The sequence below is a fragment of the Tachypleus tridentatus genome, chromosome 3 (genome assembly GCF_004210375.1).
Source record: "Tachypleus tridentatus isolate NWPU-2018 chromosome 3, ASM421037v1, whole genome shotgun sequence".
NCBI classification, from domain to species: Eukaryota; Metazoa; Arthropoda; class Merostomata; order Xiphosura; family Limulidae; genus Tachypleus; species Tachypleus tridentatus.
Genome location: NC_134827.1, coordinates 33,642,554 through 33,658,816, shown reverse-complemented (window position 1 = coordinate 33,658,816; position 16,263 = coordinate 33,642,554). Strand labels below are relative to the sequence as shown.

The following is a 16,263-nucleotide window of genomic DNA, read 5'->3' as shown; positions in this document are numbered from 1 at the left end:
ACAAAAGTTTTAAAAAAATGATTATAAAAACAGTTTCTCTTCTGAAAATATAAAAACTTGATTGGAGGAAAAACAACATTAATTGTTTTAGGTATTCCTGAAATGTGTCATAAATATTTGGACTGAAACAAATTCTGCCGTGTTTTCTCAGTGTATTACTACTTACAATAGCTTGAATACCGAGTTTTGTATTTCAGACACAGGTCCTGTTTCAGTGTACTTGGCCAGGATGTAGACAACTGTACGACACATGTGAAAGTATTGAGCAACATGTTCGAACTGTTCACTTAGGGTAGGTATATCTGTGTATATACTTTTGTAAGCCATATTTTCCTAGTGATGATTATAACGTAACAGTTAAGGAACATTGTCTAATATCTAGATATAAGGTTACAATATTTGTAAATATAATTCAGTAGTTAGTGAAGTTACTGAATATTGAGTGCATTTATTAGTTTAGTGTCAGTAAGTTGTTTAATAGAAGAAGTGAGGTTTATTGTGCCTATTCAGTTACTGGAAAGATTTGTGAGGAAATTATGGAAGTGAGGCATAAGTAATATTGATCAAGAATATTTCTTTGTGCATTTAGGCCTATAACTAAAAGAGAAAGTAGCCTGTAGAAAATGTAAATGAAGAAATAAATAAATCCATTATTGTGAGACGGATTGGACTTGGCATTATTTTTACCAAAGAATTCAAAAGAACCCAGCCAAGGACAGAACACATTATAACAATATAATTTTTTTTATAATTAATTTTTTCTTTATGTATGCTAAATAAAATCATTACACCTCTTCTGTTTGACTTATTGTTAAGATTGTACTTATTTTTCAAGAAACAATTTAATTATAAAATTAAATATAGTAAAAACTATTGTTTTCAATAGAAATTTAAATGTGACCTGAGTTTTTCATTTTTTCTTACTTTATATTTTGAAACTATGTCATTGATTAGATTACTTATTATTTTGTCTTGTTATATATTTCGTTATGATAGGTACAGGTACGTGTGACACAGAATTTATTTAAAACTTTACTTATTTATTGACTACCTAAAATGTGGTTATAAGCTAATAGAGAATATTTGTTCTAATATTATTTATATGAGTGAGAGAATGAAACCATTACAAAAATAACATACATCTTGTATGAGACTTGTAGTGGATAACAAATGATGTTAATGTAATTTGGAACTATGAAAATAGATATTAGATTTATATTATCATGTTTTCATTGTAGTGAAGTGTACATCTGAATGTAGCAGGTATTCTGTTGAATATTTTGTTGGACTGTAATGAAGATGTAGTGAAGTGTACATCTGAATGTAGCAGGTATTCTGTTGAATATTTTGTTGGACTGTAATGAAGATGTAGTGAAGTGTATGTCTGAATATAGCAGGTATTATGTTGAATATTTTGTTGAACTGTAATGAAGATGTAGTGAAGTGTACATCTGAATGTAGCAGGTATTCTGTTGAATATTTTGTTGGACTGTAATGAAGATGTAGTGAAGTGTATGTCTGAATATAGCAGGTATTCTGTTGAATATTTTGTTGGACTGTAATGAAGATGTAGTGAAGTGTACATCTGAATGTAGCAGGCATTCTGTTGAATATTTTGTTGGACTGTAATGAAGATGTAGTGAAGTGTACGTCTGAATGTAGCAGGTATTCTGTTGAATATTTTGTTGGACTGTAATGAAGATGTAGTGAAGTGTGTGTCTGAATGTAGCAGGTATTCTGTTGAATATTTTGTTGGACTGTAATGAAGATGTAGTGAAGTGTACGTCTGAATATAGCAGGTATTCTGTTGAATATTTTGTTGGACTGTAATGAAGATGTAGTGAAGTGTATGTCTGAATATAGCAGGTATTCTGTTGAATATTTTGTTGGACTGTAATGAAGATGTAGTGAAGTGTACATCTGAATATAGCAGGTATTCTGTTGAATATGTTGTTGGACTGTAATGAAAATGTAGTGAAGTGTACATCTGAATGTAGCTGGTATTCTGTTGAATATTTTGTTGGACTGTAATGAAGATGTAGTGAAGTGTACATCTGAATATAGCAGGTATTCTGTTGAATATGTTGTTGGACTGTAATGAAAATGTAGTGAAGTGTACATCTGAATGTAGCAGGTATTCTGTTGAATATTTTGTTGGACTGTAATGAAGATGTAGTGAAGTGTGTGTCTGAATATAGCAGGTATTCTGTTGAATATTTTGTTGGACTGTAATGAAGATGTAGTGAAGTGTATGTCTGAATATAGCAGGTATTCTGTTGAATATTTTGTTGGACTGTAATGAAGATGTAGTGAAGTGTACATCTGAATATAGCAGGTATTCTGTTGAATATGTTGTTGGACTGTAATGAAAATGTAGTGAAGTGTACATCTGAATGTAGCTGGTATTCTGTTGAATATTTTGTTGGACTGTAATGAAGATGTAGTGAAGTGTATGTCTGAATATAGCAGGCATTCTGTTGAATATTTTGTTGGACTGTAATGAAAATGTACATGAAAATTTGTTTTCATTGCTTGAAACATTTTGTTCACGTAATGTGAAAAGGAAATTCTTGATGCTAGGACTAAGTTTCTTGTGATCACATTCCTTTATAAATCTGATTTGTTTTTATATGCAACTTTCAATAAAATTTGCTGGTAAATTTTAGACGAACCAAGCAACAAAAGACAGATCTGAATGACCATGAAGAGGAGTTTTATTACACAGAGATAGAAGTCAAGAAAGAGTCGTGTTCTTCTAGCCCTGAAATGGATGGACTTGAAGACCCGCTATCACTTACTACTTGTACTCCCACCATCAGTCACTTGGACATGTCAAAACCACCTGAAGAAAACCCAGAACTTAAAACTCAGCAACAGGTATGTTTATTTAATATTATCTAGTTACTGACCATTAAAAAACAAAAAACTTGGGTAATTTAAATGACAAGTTAGAAGTTATTAATAGTACAAAAATTGTTTTTATTACATTGTATTCCCAGACAAATGTATAAACCAAAGAGACTGGTTACAGATATATTGATGTTTCCTGTCATTTTAATTCTGAAAAACATATTAATTTGAATTGTTGTTAATGTAGGCAGATTGATAACTTATGGTTCTCATGTTTTTGTTTTTATTTGTATTGTTTTAAACCTACTTGTTTGTGAAAGCACATTCCAATTTTATAAGTAATTGTCATACAATCCCCATCACACCAAACATACTCTCCCTTTCAGCTGTGGGGGCATTATAATATGACAGTCAATCCCCCTATTTGTTGGTAAAAGAGTATCCCAAGAGTTGGCAGTGGGTGGTGATGACTAGCTGCCTTCCCTCTAGTCTTACACTGCTAAATTAGGGACAGCTAACACAGATAGTCCTCATATAGCTTTGGGTAAAATTCAAACCAAAACCAACATGATTTATGAGCGTAATGAAATGGATTTGTTTTTGGGTGACATACTATGAGTTTCGACAGATCATTGGCCAGTGTTATTCTGTCAAAAGATGTGGCGTATTACTCAAAAATAAAAGTCCTTCATTATGTGTATAAATAACTGTCTGTCTATGTACTGATGTTTTAAAGCCTAAACCTTTTATGTACTTGAACTGTAACATAAATTAGAATGATCTTGTTATTGTGACACATAAGGATCACAACTTGTTTATTTGTAGCAGTACAGAGTTCACGACTCCTCTCCTACATCAGACCCTATCAGTATCCCTCAGGGACAAACACCAGTTATTCAGTGGTATCCACATCATTCTTATGTTACAAGCTTGCCAAGTAGCATGGTAAGAACTCTTAATATTTTTTAAATATGTAAATGTAATGCATTTATTCTTGTTGTACATACAGCTAATAATGTCGATACAACCTTATTGTTTTATACATTGTTTGATATGTTTGAATGAAGCTATGTTATCAGTAATCTGCAAACCTATTGAGAGAATGAATGGGTTGTTATTAACTGCTCATATAACTTGCTTCACAGGTGTTAAAATATTATGGGTAACACTGAAGAAAAATCTATAAAAATACAACTTTAAAAGAAGAGATAAATTGGTCAGGTTCATATTGTTTTTAAACTGAAGGTATAAAACCTTGAGATTTTTGTCGATGATTGATTTCATTCTTATTTCTGCATTTAGTTTAATTACTGCTTGTACAATGTTTGCTCATTTTACAGTTGCATAAAATTACTAAGTGTTTTAGTATTAGAATGCTGTTTTAAAAATTTTTAAACATTCATTATAATGCACAAAATTATCATTTTACGTTTTTTCTTGGTTATGTACACTGACTGAGGTAAATTGACATTGTAACAAAAAAGAAACATTTCAATAATGGTTAATTTGAGTATAAATTTTAGTAAACAAAACTTATTGTTCAAATGCTTTAATGTAAAAACATATATCAGGATATCAACATGAATATTAATATATGCAGCTTAATCATAAAACAGGTTATTTATCAGTAAAGATGATGATTAATTTTCCCCAGTGATTTTATTTAAAGTTTAACCTCAAAATGATATCACTATTAACTAGTGAATTATTTAATCATGTACATAAAAGAGTGACATGTTTATTTATATATTCACTCACGTTATGATATCTGAGCAAGTGATTTTGAAAATGTTTCCTCTTAAAGATCAAATTTAGAGATAGTTATTTAGAGCTTTCCCTTAAATGCAGTTTGTATGTTTAGGCAATTAGAAATTAAACTTTCATTTTATATATATATATATATTATATATTATAAACCTGTTTACAAAGAATGAAATAAAACATGATATAATGGGGTCAGATATGTTTTATATCACACAGATATATCCTTGAATTTAAAAAAATCAGACAACCAAAATAATGATTACCAGAAAGCAAGTAAAGTGCAAATTCTCAAAATCCTTTTGCATTATAATTTTAGGTTTCACCCCACAAACATCCAAGACTTAGCACCAAGTCACTTTCCACCTCCCCTAAGAGCTCACCACAACAGCGAAAAGTCCGTTTGGAAAGCCGTAAGTGTCGCAAAGTTTATGGCATGGATAATAAAGATCTGTGGTGCACTCAGTGCAAATGGAAGAAAGCGTGCATCAGATTTGTTGACTGATGTTGAAGGACTGCAGTGGGAGAGCTATATAGAGCAGAGCAAGCTATTTTGTAATCTACAGTAAAGATCTCATAAATATTTTCTATTTTACTTTCCAATACAATTTTTGAGATTCTTTTATATTGTCAGTGGTGAAATTATGGTGTGGTGTTAAAAAAAAAACACAAAAAAAACTGAGAGCACAGTGATATTGTGCAATGCTATATGTTGCAACTGATTTTACAGAAATGAGACAAGGTTTTAGCAACTAAAAGTTGTCATGCAGTTTATGGCTTAGCAAGTCTTACTTATATTGATACGTTTTCTAACTGATATATCACTGCTTTATGAATAAAGTATCACTTTTTTTAGCAAACACATAATTAAATTTAACAACAACCATGTTGAAATATTGCTCAAACATAGTATAAACTGTGCTAATAACTTTTATTTCTTAATAAGTTTGGAATAATAGGTACCACACTGGAGGTGGAGGCTAGAAAGACCACCCAACTTTGAATATTTTGGTTTAAAATACTCCCATCTGGCTTTGCTTGCCAGATATTCCTTACCCTTTTATGTTTTTAAACAAATTTAGGTATCCATAGCTGGAAATATGGTCTTTTTATGTTTGATGTAAGTTGTATGTAGTAGGAGACATGCTTCACTTATTTTGTTTTTGTTCTTTTTAACTTGCCAAAAATGTGTTAGTGATTTGAATTGAAAATATAAATACATTTGGATATACATATTGGTTTGTTTTTACTAGATAGATTTATTAAGTGTATTTTATAATTGTACTGTGTGCATTTAGTTATTTAGCAAAATCTGAAATGAAAAATTAAGGAGTCTCTTTATCTATTGCATTTAATAATAAATCGATAAGAATTCTATAACTGTATTACAAATACTCACTAGTGTCAGTAACTAGGATTTTTAGCATATTTATAATTAAAGCTAGTATAGCAAGTCAGTTTGTGTTACACTATAACTGTAAAAGATAGGTAGCATTTTCATATAGCGTTTATAACACGAATACCTTTAATTTGTTTGTTGATAAATTTCTTTGACTTTGTTTACTTAATGTTCCATTGGTAGATACTTATAAAAAACATTTGGATTGGTACATTTTTATATTAGCATTTGGAGATGTTTTTTTAAGGTTATTATTCAATGATAAAATTAACGAACTATCCCCGCAGACCTGAAAATAACAGGTAATGTTTCTAAGCTACTTTCAGCAGCAAAGTATATAAATAATACAGAAATAAATAATCCTTCTTTGTGTGATGTCTTATTGTTAAGTAATATGTGAAAATTTTAATAATTTGAAAACAGTTTACAAAGAAAAATTAATTGCTGAAAAGTTAGTTTTAATTTGTCTTTAGAAAAGAATGTATTCTGTAAACTGATATTTGTGGCATAGCTTCTTTAAGTTTGGGTTCCTAAATATTGAAACATTGTGAATAATTTACAGTATTACATGATACTAGGATAATTCTGTTCGTTGGAGAAAACAAACTTGATGCGTCTTTTATTCATGCAGGAAAGCATTTTAAAGAGTTTGTAAACAAACTAAAAATTGCTGTTATAATGTCACCTGTAATTACACACAATATTAATACTATTTAATGCTGACAGATGAAATCAAACTAATTAGTAATTAATTTTCAGTGTGTGATTACTGCTATTATTCTTTGTTTTGTAAAGCATTCTGTGTGTGTAAACGACTGAGAAAACAATTTCGGTCTTACAAGTAGGCACTTTGTACAAACCCTAATTAGTCTTGTAGATACAGGCAAAGTTATTCTGTTGAACTAGTTCTAGCTAGATGGTTGATTAATTTCACTGTACTTTTTTTATAAACAGAATTTTAATAGCAGGAAGTTTAGGTGCACCATTTATAATTTACGGATTGTTGATTTGTTTAAAACATATATTAAGACAATCGGTGAGTCTTTTTTGTTGTTGTTTTTTTATTCAGTGTATGAACACTGTAGGTAAGAATTAGCACCTCAGTGTACAAATTGCCAGACGTGCTATGCATTATACTCTCTATCCTTTGGATATTAACATTTATAAACATTAAACTTTTAAATATAGTTTTCTATGAGAAAAAGGTATTATGTTAAATTTAAAGAAACTCGTAACATTTTTGTATTACGTTTTTTATGATAATTGTTATATGTTAGTATAAAGTTTGATATAACATTCAAATATGATAGTTTTTATAGTTCTGCTGACTGATCTCACAGAGTAATATTTCTTGATGAAGATAGGACATGAATAAATAAAATAGCAAGCCCTTGTTCGTATATATTTACATGCTTTGGGTGATAATATATCAAGTTTACTAGAAATGTTTTAACATTTATCAGTTTTGTTTTTGTAAATATAAAAATCCATCTGTTACTAAGTGACTCAATGGCTTACACAGTTGAAATAAATACGTAGTTATAAATGTTGTTGACTGCCATGATCGTTATACATTGAAGAATTAAAAAAAAATTTGGGGTACATTACCTATTCTAAGGAAAATATAGTTTATGTCTACTTTAATGAAGAGGTTTAACCTAAAATTGTTTGATATCATTTTGAGTACTACTCTGTAAGTTTATTAATTTTTGTTAACTTAAGTACACAGTCTGTTTAATTGCGTGGTCCATGTTTACTGACATGACTAGTATTAGCCATTCCCCTTGGTGGTTAGCACGATCAGATAGTGAATTTGAGGGTTGTGGCTTGTCTAATGGTTATTACACTTTGTGTTTATTGACATATTTCGAGGGGGTTGATGAAGTCCCACTATTCTGTTAAATAAAAGTAGTTTAAGAGTTAGAGGTGGTCGCTGCTGACTAGCTGCCTTTCTTTTAGACTAGCAGTTCAAAATTAGAGATAAGGGTAAGTTTTGCTTTCTTATAATCCCTGCGTGACTTCCATCGCACTGTTGGAAAGTAAACAGGTCACAACTAATAGAATATGAATAATCATTAAACGTTTTTTAATGAACCAGTAAAGGAACTTATGACATTAGTTTTTGCAGGCAACAAGGTTATGAGGAGAAGACATTTAGAGCTTTAATTACAAAATGAAGGCCATGTGGTTGGTCAAATCGACCAAGCCCGTGTTCTGAGAGATAATGTGTTTTGTTGGCTGTTACAATGTAATCAGTACTAATTAATAGTAAGCTTGTATATTATAATTTCTTTCTTTTGTCATTCAAAGAAATGAAAAAAAATGACAGTTAAGTTATTGAGCAAAATTAGTAGAATCCCTTCTTATGTTTGAGGATTTTTACCCTTAGGGACAGCCATGTTCAGATAACCAGTTATGTAGCTTTGCATAGAGATTCTAAAACAAATCTAATTCATAAAGCAACAAATGTAAATCTAAATTGTATAAAAACAAGTGCCTTAATAAGTAACAGTTTTATATAACTAAAAAACAAAACTACTTGAAGGTAGCATACCACTTATTCTGTTTTTTTCTTTTAACTAAGTAAAACTTAATGACAAGCTGATAGTCAATGAGAATGTTTAATTTTAAATTAAAAAACATAAAATTAAGACTGGTTTATTTTCGGTTTGATAAATTTTTCAGAGGCTATATGCATTTCCAGAGGTTGTATACAGTAATAATATTAAAACACTGTTGGAGCCTCATTGTGTCATTACAGAACATGTTGTCACATCTGTATTAAACTATTTTATTGTTGCATCATCTGGGTTATATAAAAAAAAAAAAGCAAACAAACGAACATGAATATTAAACATTCAACATAAGCACCAATAGTTCACTCAAGAAGAATCAGGTGATGGTTTTGTGGCTAACCAGTAATGTATACTGTTGAGCAATATCAGAAAGGGAAAGTGAAAGTTACAGAGGGAGTAAGCCTCGTTTAATTAGTTATTTTATAGTAATTATATACAATAAACATTTAAAAATAATGTTACTGAATACAAATGTCAATAGAATATTTGATTCAGAGAAAAAGATTTAATTGCAGGATAAATCTAACAAAAATTGAAACAGATTTTAAATGAACAAACTGTTTAAACACTTAAAAAAATTAAAGTTTTCACCTTTGAGGAAGAAAGATCTATCCTTCAAAAATAATAGACTGTTGTGTTTTTGTACAGGAAGAAAGATCTATCCTTCAAAAATACTTGTTATAGACTGTTGTTTTTTGTACAGGAAGAAAGATCTATCCTTCAAAAATACTTGGGTTATAGACTGTTGTGTTTTTGTACAGGAAGAAAGATCTATCCTTCAAAAAATACTTGGGTTATAGACTGTTGTGTTTTGTACAGGAAGAAAGATCTATCCTTCAAAAATACTTGGGTTATAGACTGTTGTGTTTTTGTACAGAAGTGGAAGAATTATTATAAGAATTCATAAACATGAGGTATGATGAAAACTTTATTTTTTTATTTAATTTGGTACTTTAATGATGTATTAGGTTAAAGGGTTATACTGGATTTTCAGCAGTTTTTCAAAATTTACTAGACTGTGGGATGTAACTTCCAAAGTTATCAGCAGGAAGTGTTGGTGGTTGAAGACATTGTATATTAATAATTTTTCATTTTTAAAATGCACAGAAACCTATCCAAATCTTATAAAGGTGTTTTATTACAGTGGTTAAAAAACTTGAGGAAAGACTGTAGTAATGATATGTCAACATGGTCGTAAAACTGGTTTGACCATCTTCATGCGTATCATGATTTCTAAGAATGTTAACCATTAGAAAAAAAAGTAAATTTTATTGTTACTTGAAAATAACCTGCTCTTGTGGTTCACAAGTATCAAAAGTGTAACAGTTGTTGTCATCCAGGTAGGAACATATCATTTCCATTTAAGTATATTTCATTGTTTGAATACATTTTTATTACTATATTATTTCATGTAATAAATATTACAAGTGAGGATGCCATATATTTTGAAGATTGGTAAAAGAAAGGGTGTGCAAAGAATGTAAGTTTGGGAAACATTGATGTTGGTATGTTAAAGATTATAAAAATAGAAATGTTTCAAAATCACAGTTATCTGTGAAAATATGTATAATTTTTCTTTTAATAACTTACGAATAATTAGGCACAATTTACATAACGTACATAAGGCTATACCAGTTGTCACTTTACATAACGTACATAAGGCTATACCAGTTGTTTTTTTAAATGTTATTTATTTATGACAGTTAAGATAATTTTAAGTGGTAAATTCTGTGCTAATGAAAGCCCTGATTATTCCATTTACCCTTTTCATTTTAACCAAGGCTAACAATGTTAAAAGTTTGAGAAACGGACTAATTGCATAACGTCATAGTAACTATTTTCACACATAGAGGCCTCAGTTGAATGTTGCTAGTGAAGTGTGTTTTATTCTGTGTATGATATGCTTCATTTAACAGTAAAATATTTTCATAGTATAATTTTGTTGACTTCTTTCTATCAAGCTCATTCTAGTGTCTTTCCAATATTACTTATAAACTGTGTATTTCATGATGGTACAAAGGACTTCTGCACTTTGATTATATTCCTTATTGTTGTGTACAGTACTGTAGCTGCTCATGTGAAGATTTTCAAACCACCATTATGTGACTATCTGTTGGATGTTTTACAGTTTACACCAGTCTCAGTGTAATGTTATAACGTACTTTAAGGATAATGTACGACCACTCTCACTTTTAAAACCAAATAAAACAAGTTCAAAAGTGCCAGGTATTTTTTCTTAATTTGTCTAACATAAGAACTTAAAATATAAAGGTTATTGGTTTTAAAGCATTCTTAGTTTTACGTGACTTAACGTTAACCGCTTCATACTTATGTTATGTACGCTAATTTGCTTCTATCACATGTCTATTGAAAGAAATCTGTTACAATATTTTAAAGATAATTTAGCTTGTAAGTGTCTTAATAACTATTCCAATATTTGACATTTAAAATTGTTTGGAACTTTTTCAATACGACCCTGTGCAATTTTCATGTGATTTAATATTTTACTTAAGTTTCCCTTGTTGCTTTTGACGGTTTTCTTGGATTCACATTACAAACTGTTTATATAACGGTGGTTATCATAAAGTGTACAAATGTTATATTAACAGATACAATTTAAATCTAAGATTTTTTTTCCAGACCTTGTTTTGTTGAATGAAACCTCTTCTTTGAGCACCAAAAAACACCCAGTCCTTTCAAGGTTTTATTCAGAATCTTTGTCATCTCTACTAGTTATTTTGCCTTTATCGTATTTGCTATAAGTTCAGTATTTTGTTAGAATGATGTAAACTTGTTTGTTGCTGTGTGTTTGACAGGATAACAATATTCATATTTTAATTTCTAAAAGATTAGTAATTTAACTACAAATATGTGAATATTAAGGTATGTTGTGTATGTAAACATTTGAATAGTGTTTACAAAGATATGCAATCTTATTCAGTGTAAGTAAAGTCATCAGTATGGATCTCAAGTCCCTTGTATTATAAATGTGTATTCTTTAAACTTTTTATGAGTTCTTTAGGCTTGCATAAGCACAGTTTTTATAAATTTATAATGTATTATATATCAAATAATTAACGTTTCAAAGGCCTTATGAATATTTGAGACGTTTGGACGCTTCTCCCTGAAGTTGTGTGTTTGTCACCTTTAGAATTGTGTAAACACCAGCTAGAGGAAATTAAAAATTGTAACAAACTCACTGGGTGAACCAGTGTATGTGACAAAGTCAGATCAGTTTTGCAACAGTTTCATGTACTACATACCAAACAAGGAGTCTTCAGATAATTTAGATAGTTTAAATTGTCTAAACTTCTGTAGTGAATGTAGTGCTATCACTTTTGATTTGTTTTTATTCAGGAAAAGGCTTAACTAATGGTATTGCATTATATTAGTTTGTAAAAGTAAATGCATTTTGTACAAAGCAGCAAAAAACAGCATTACTTGGCTAAAGAGATCAGTAATAAACATGTATATCATTGACGTGCTTTAATTAGAGAACAGGTATCATTAATAAAAGTCAGGTAAGGAATAGTATCTCAATATAAAGTTTAACCTAAAGCAATATTTTAATTCTAATGTAAATGAAATAAATAAGATTACACTGTAACCACTTTTTGTCATTGTCTCCCAGTGTTTAGAAAGTATCTTAATATATATGACAGTTGTTAGTTTTGAGTTTCTGGATTATATTCATTGAAAGATAAATTAACTACAAAGAATACACACACACACACACACACACACATATATATAAATTTATGCCTTTAAGAAATATGATAATTATGATTCTTCTGAAATTAAAAAACTGACAGCTTTGCAAGAGCACATTTTCTGTATATTATAATTATAATATAAGAGATAATAATAAGTGGAATGGAACATTTACTTAGTTTAAAAAAATATAGTTCCTTTGTCATAACAACAGATGATGTATTCATAGCATAGTGTTCCAATTCTTTTGTTGGTCATTATATATATATTATTAACTCATATATTTAAGTTCTTGATTCATTTTGTAGAAATGGGAAATTACTAGTTTTAAAGGAAAAATAATTTCTATTAAGTGGCAGTTAGTGTATTCCTATCATGGAAAGGTCAGACTTGACATGATAAGATTAGAAGTTTCACACAGTTATTGTACGTGAATAATTTTGTTATGGTGCTTCACTACAGAAGAATGTTCAAGATTATAGTTTTGACATTCAAAATTTTCACACTTTATATATTTTGTTTTTTTGGGCAAGAAGTTTTTTACTGTTGTGTTTAATATGTTGTAGAAATGACTTGGTCTGTTTCAGACTGAATTAAAAGTAGACAATGTAACAATTATTTACTGCTTTCTTAAACAAGTTTTCTGTAAATTGTGAAAGAACAATTTACAGTTTACCAAAACTGTGTAGTTAGAAACTAATTGTGGTGTAAGAATGCACAGATTGATGGAGCAAAGATGATCGACAATGAACACTTACAAAGGAAAAGGGTTACAATCTGTGATCTTCAGCAATATGCCAATACTTCAGGCTCATTGCAGAATGTAACATGTGAGATAATCTATGCATATTTACAACAATATGCCTAAATTTAAAAGCTATGTGGGATTGAGAACTAGGAGATAAACCAGGCAAACTGCAAAAATATACTTAAAGTTTTTACTGGTTTTAAGATACCTTCAACCTGAACCCACAACACCTTATAACAACACTTAGACTAAACAGATGTTCAGACAACCCTCACATTTAGACATGGCTAATCCAAAGGAAGGCAACCAGTTAGCAGCACTGACCACCTCTAACTAAATAGTGGGACTGACTGTTACATTACCTCCCCTCATCCTAACTCCACAGATCAGTATGAAGCGTATTCAGTGTCATACCATGACCTGAACATTTCACTCTGGAGGCAAGCATGTTGATTATTTAGCACACTGGTGTTTAGGGAGATTCTTTTGTATGAACAGTATACATGTTTGTGTGTGTTAAAAAACAACATTTCAGAAGAACAGTGATTAGTAACTTGAATTTGTAAATAAATGCCTTGTATGTCAAAACAGAATTTCACAATCTGTGTGCTCTCCAGCAAGTATGGTCGTGTTCTTTGTGATACATCACGTGAGTGCATATTTTTTTGTGTGTGTGTTAAAAGTTACAATTTTGGAGATTATTTAAAGCATTACAGGAATTCTTTTTTAGTTCCCTAATGTCAAATAAACATGGACAATTGTTGAAGATATTTGTAAACTGTTTAAAATTAAATGTTTTTAAAAACTTGAAAAATATGGTAAGGTTGTAACGATAAAATTGTTCACTGTACTTTGATCTAATGAAAATTATTTTACACCCTTTGAAAGATGAAGTGCAAGATAAAAGTTATGTGCTGCATGTTAAATATTCTAGTATATAAAATATGATTCAACATATATTCTCAAATAACTCAAGATATGTAGCTGTTGTTAATGTTTCAATAGCAATGTAATGGGCCTAATAATAATATCTTTGCTGGTTTGTGAAAGACATTCGCTTGCTAACAGTTGTTATAAAGAATGGGTTACGTAAATAGTGTTTATGATCGCTGCAGTGTTTGTTGTATTCCAGCTGGCTTGAGCAAAATGTGCTGACAATAGATTTGACAAATATAATGTGGTTGAAACACTATTATTTTACACCTTTCTAACTTTTGAATATCTTCGTGGGACTAGGTAAAGAATCTAGAGTTAATGAATATAATAGGCCTAATAATAATAATGTCGTACAACAAGCATAATTAATTAACAGCTATATTTGCTGATAGCTGATATCAGATAAAAAGTTAGGTATCTTTTGTTGGTGTTATAACTTTCAAGCATAATTTTCTCTTCTTGATACTGACTGCCTGACCTGATGCTTTTGTGGAAGGTTGCATTTATATATAAACCAAAACAATTAAGCCTTGTTTTTCCTTATCTCTATAATAGGTATCTCAGTGATTTCTTATGTCACCATACAACACTTAATTGGTTAACATTTAAGACTGGTGTAAAAATACATATTTACTCTCAAAGTCTTCAGATATTCTTTCTTTCTACACAAGTCATACCATGTGCACAATATAGATAGAAAAATTTTATGATCCCAAGAAGTGTTGAATTAAACTAGCATTCATTTCTTTGTTAAGCCTATCAATATAAAAATTCTAAACATAATGTGAGAAATGTTATTCATGAGATGGGTTTAGACCCAAGAGAAAGAAAAATGTTTATAGCGTTATTAACTTATCTTTAACAACCCATATTAAACTTAAAAAAAATTAAAAATTTTCATTTTAACTACGACACTGAACTGTTTTGTGTAGATAAATACATTTATTACTGCATTTATTGTTCAATTAAGACAAATCCCTTTACTAACAAGGTTAGTTAGAAATTAATGTTAGTCTATCAAAGAATGTTAGTTTAGGTAAACTGTATGTTTTTGTATGAATGTTTTGTAATAACTTTGAATTCTTTGTTGTAAAAATGTTTTAAAACCAATTTTGTATATAATGTCTGTTTATTACAATAAAAAGCTTGAATGATTCATATTATGTATGAATGTATTGTACACCACTGAAATATTAAGACTTCCATTATCAAAATAGCTAGGACGAAAAAAACCCTGACTTTTTATAATATTAAAGTGAGCAGGAAATGTACGTTATACGTTAATTAGATTAAACAAAACTGACATATTTCACAAGCAATGTTTCCAATAATTGTTTCAGTCCATGTGTGAAATGAATTTTCTAACATACATCACTATCAAAGCAAGGGTCACTTGTGTACTACCAGTTATTTTCTGTGTTTTGTATGGAGGGTATTTTTAGACCAATGAAGCCGTTAACACGGTATTTGATTGGATGTCATGCAGTGTAGAAGAAACACTGGTCACGAGTGCTAAGTTAATCAGTGTATTATTACTTGCTGAAAAATTCCAAAATGCTAAAACAGATTTTGAAGATTTGTTTTAAATATTTCAATCAAACTTACAAAGGATGTTTCCTTCTTTTCATACACAAGTTAATATTACTGGAATAATGTGTACATTCGGTGGTTTGTAATTCATTCAGTCCATTTATGAACAGTTAGTACGTTCTTGTATTTTACAATGTACACACACAATGACAAGCTAATACGTATATCTATAACCAGTAAATGACTATTGTTTCATATCTTAAATAAATAAATCATTAATTCACTCAATTATTCTATAATTTTAACTACACAATGTAAGAACAAACATGATTCTTTCAAATCTTGTATAATCTCTAGCCTGTAAATTGCTTAATAATAATTAAAACAGAGTATATCCGTGAGTTAAACAGTACGCAGGAGTGCAGCTGTAAACATTACATTAATAATATGAGTACATAGTAGAGAAAGGAAAAAGAGGCCAGTGACAACAACATTTAAATTCAATTTCTTTTATTCTGTTTATTCTACAATATCAAGGCAGTAGATGACCACAAAATGAGTTAATGGCCTTTAATTAAAGCCTCAACCATGTACAGTTTATACCACATGAAAATAATGCTTTTCTTGCATTATATAACTGAGATCAGGTTACCTATTTTCGTTTTTTAACGAGTGCCAGCAAGATCATATAACATACTATACATTTAACAAGCTTATCACAATACAGTGTCAGTTACTCTTGTACCTGTTTG

General features: G+C 29.8%; 1 protein-coding gene across 3 annotated transcripts in view; it reads left to right on the top strand.

Moving 5' to 3' along the window:
* Positions 1-15,139, top strand: part of LOC143246662 (zinc finger protein 704-like) — a 57,915-nt gene extending 42,776 nt beyond the window's left edge. For 2 of the 3 annotated variants that reach the window (XM_076493723.1, XM_076493725.1), the window contains exons 4-7: positions 198-292; positions 2,667-2,877; positions 3,676-3,795; positions 4,931-15,139. In XM_076493723.1, coding sequence (XP_076349838.1) covers positions 198-292; positions 2,667-2,877; positions 3,676-3,795; positions 4,931-5,116 — 612 coding nt within the window. In that variant the 3' untranslated portion in view covers positions 5,117-15,139. The remainder of the gene's footprint in view (positions 1-197; positions 293-2,666; positions 2,878-3,675; positions 3,796-4,930) is intronic. The other variant, XM_076493724.1, reaches the window with a different exon arrangement.
* Positions 15,140-16,263: the final 1,124 nt, after the last annotated feature.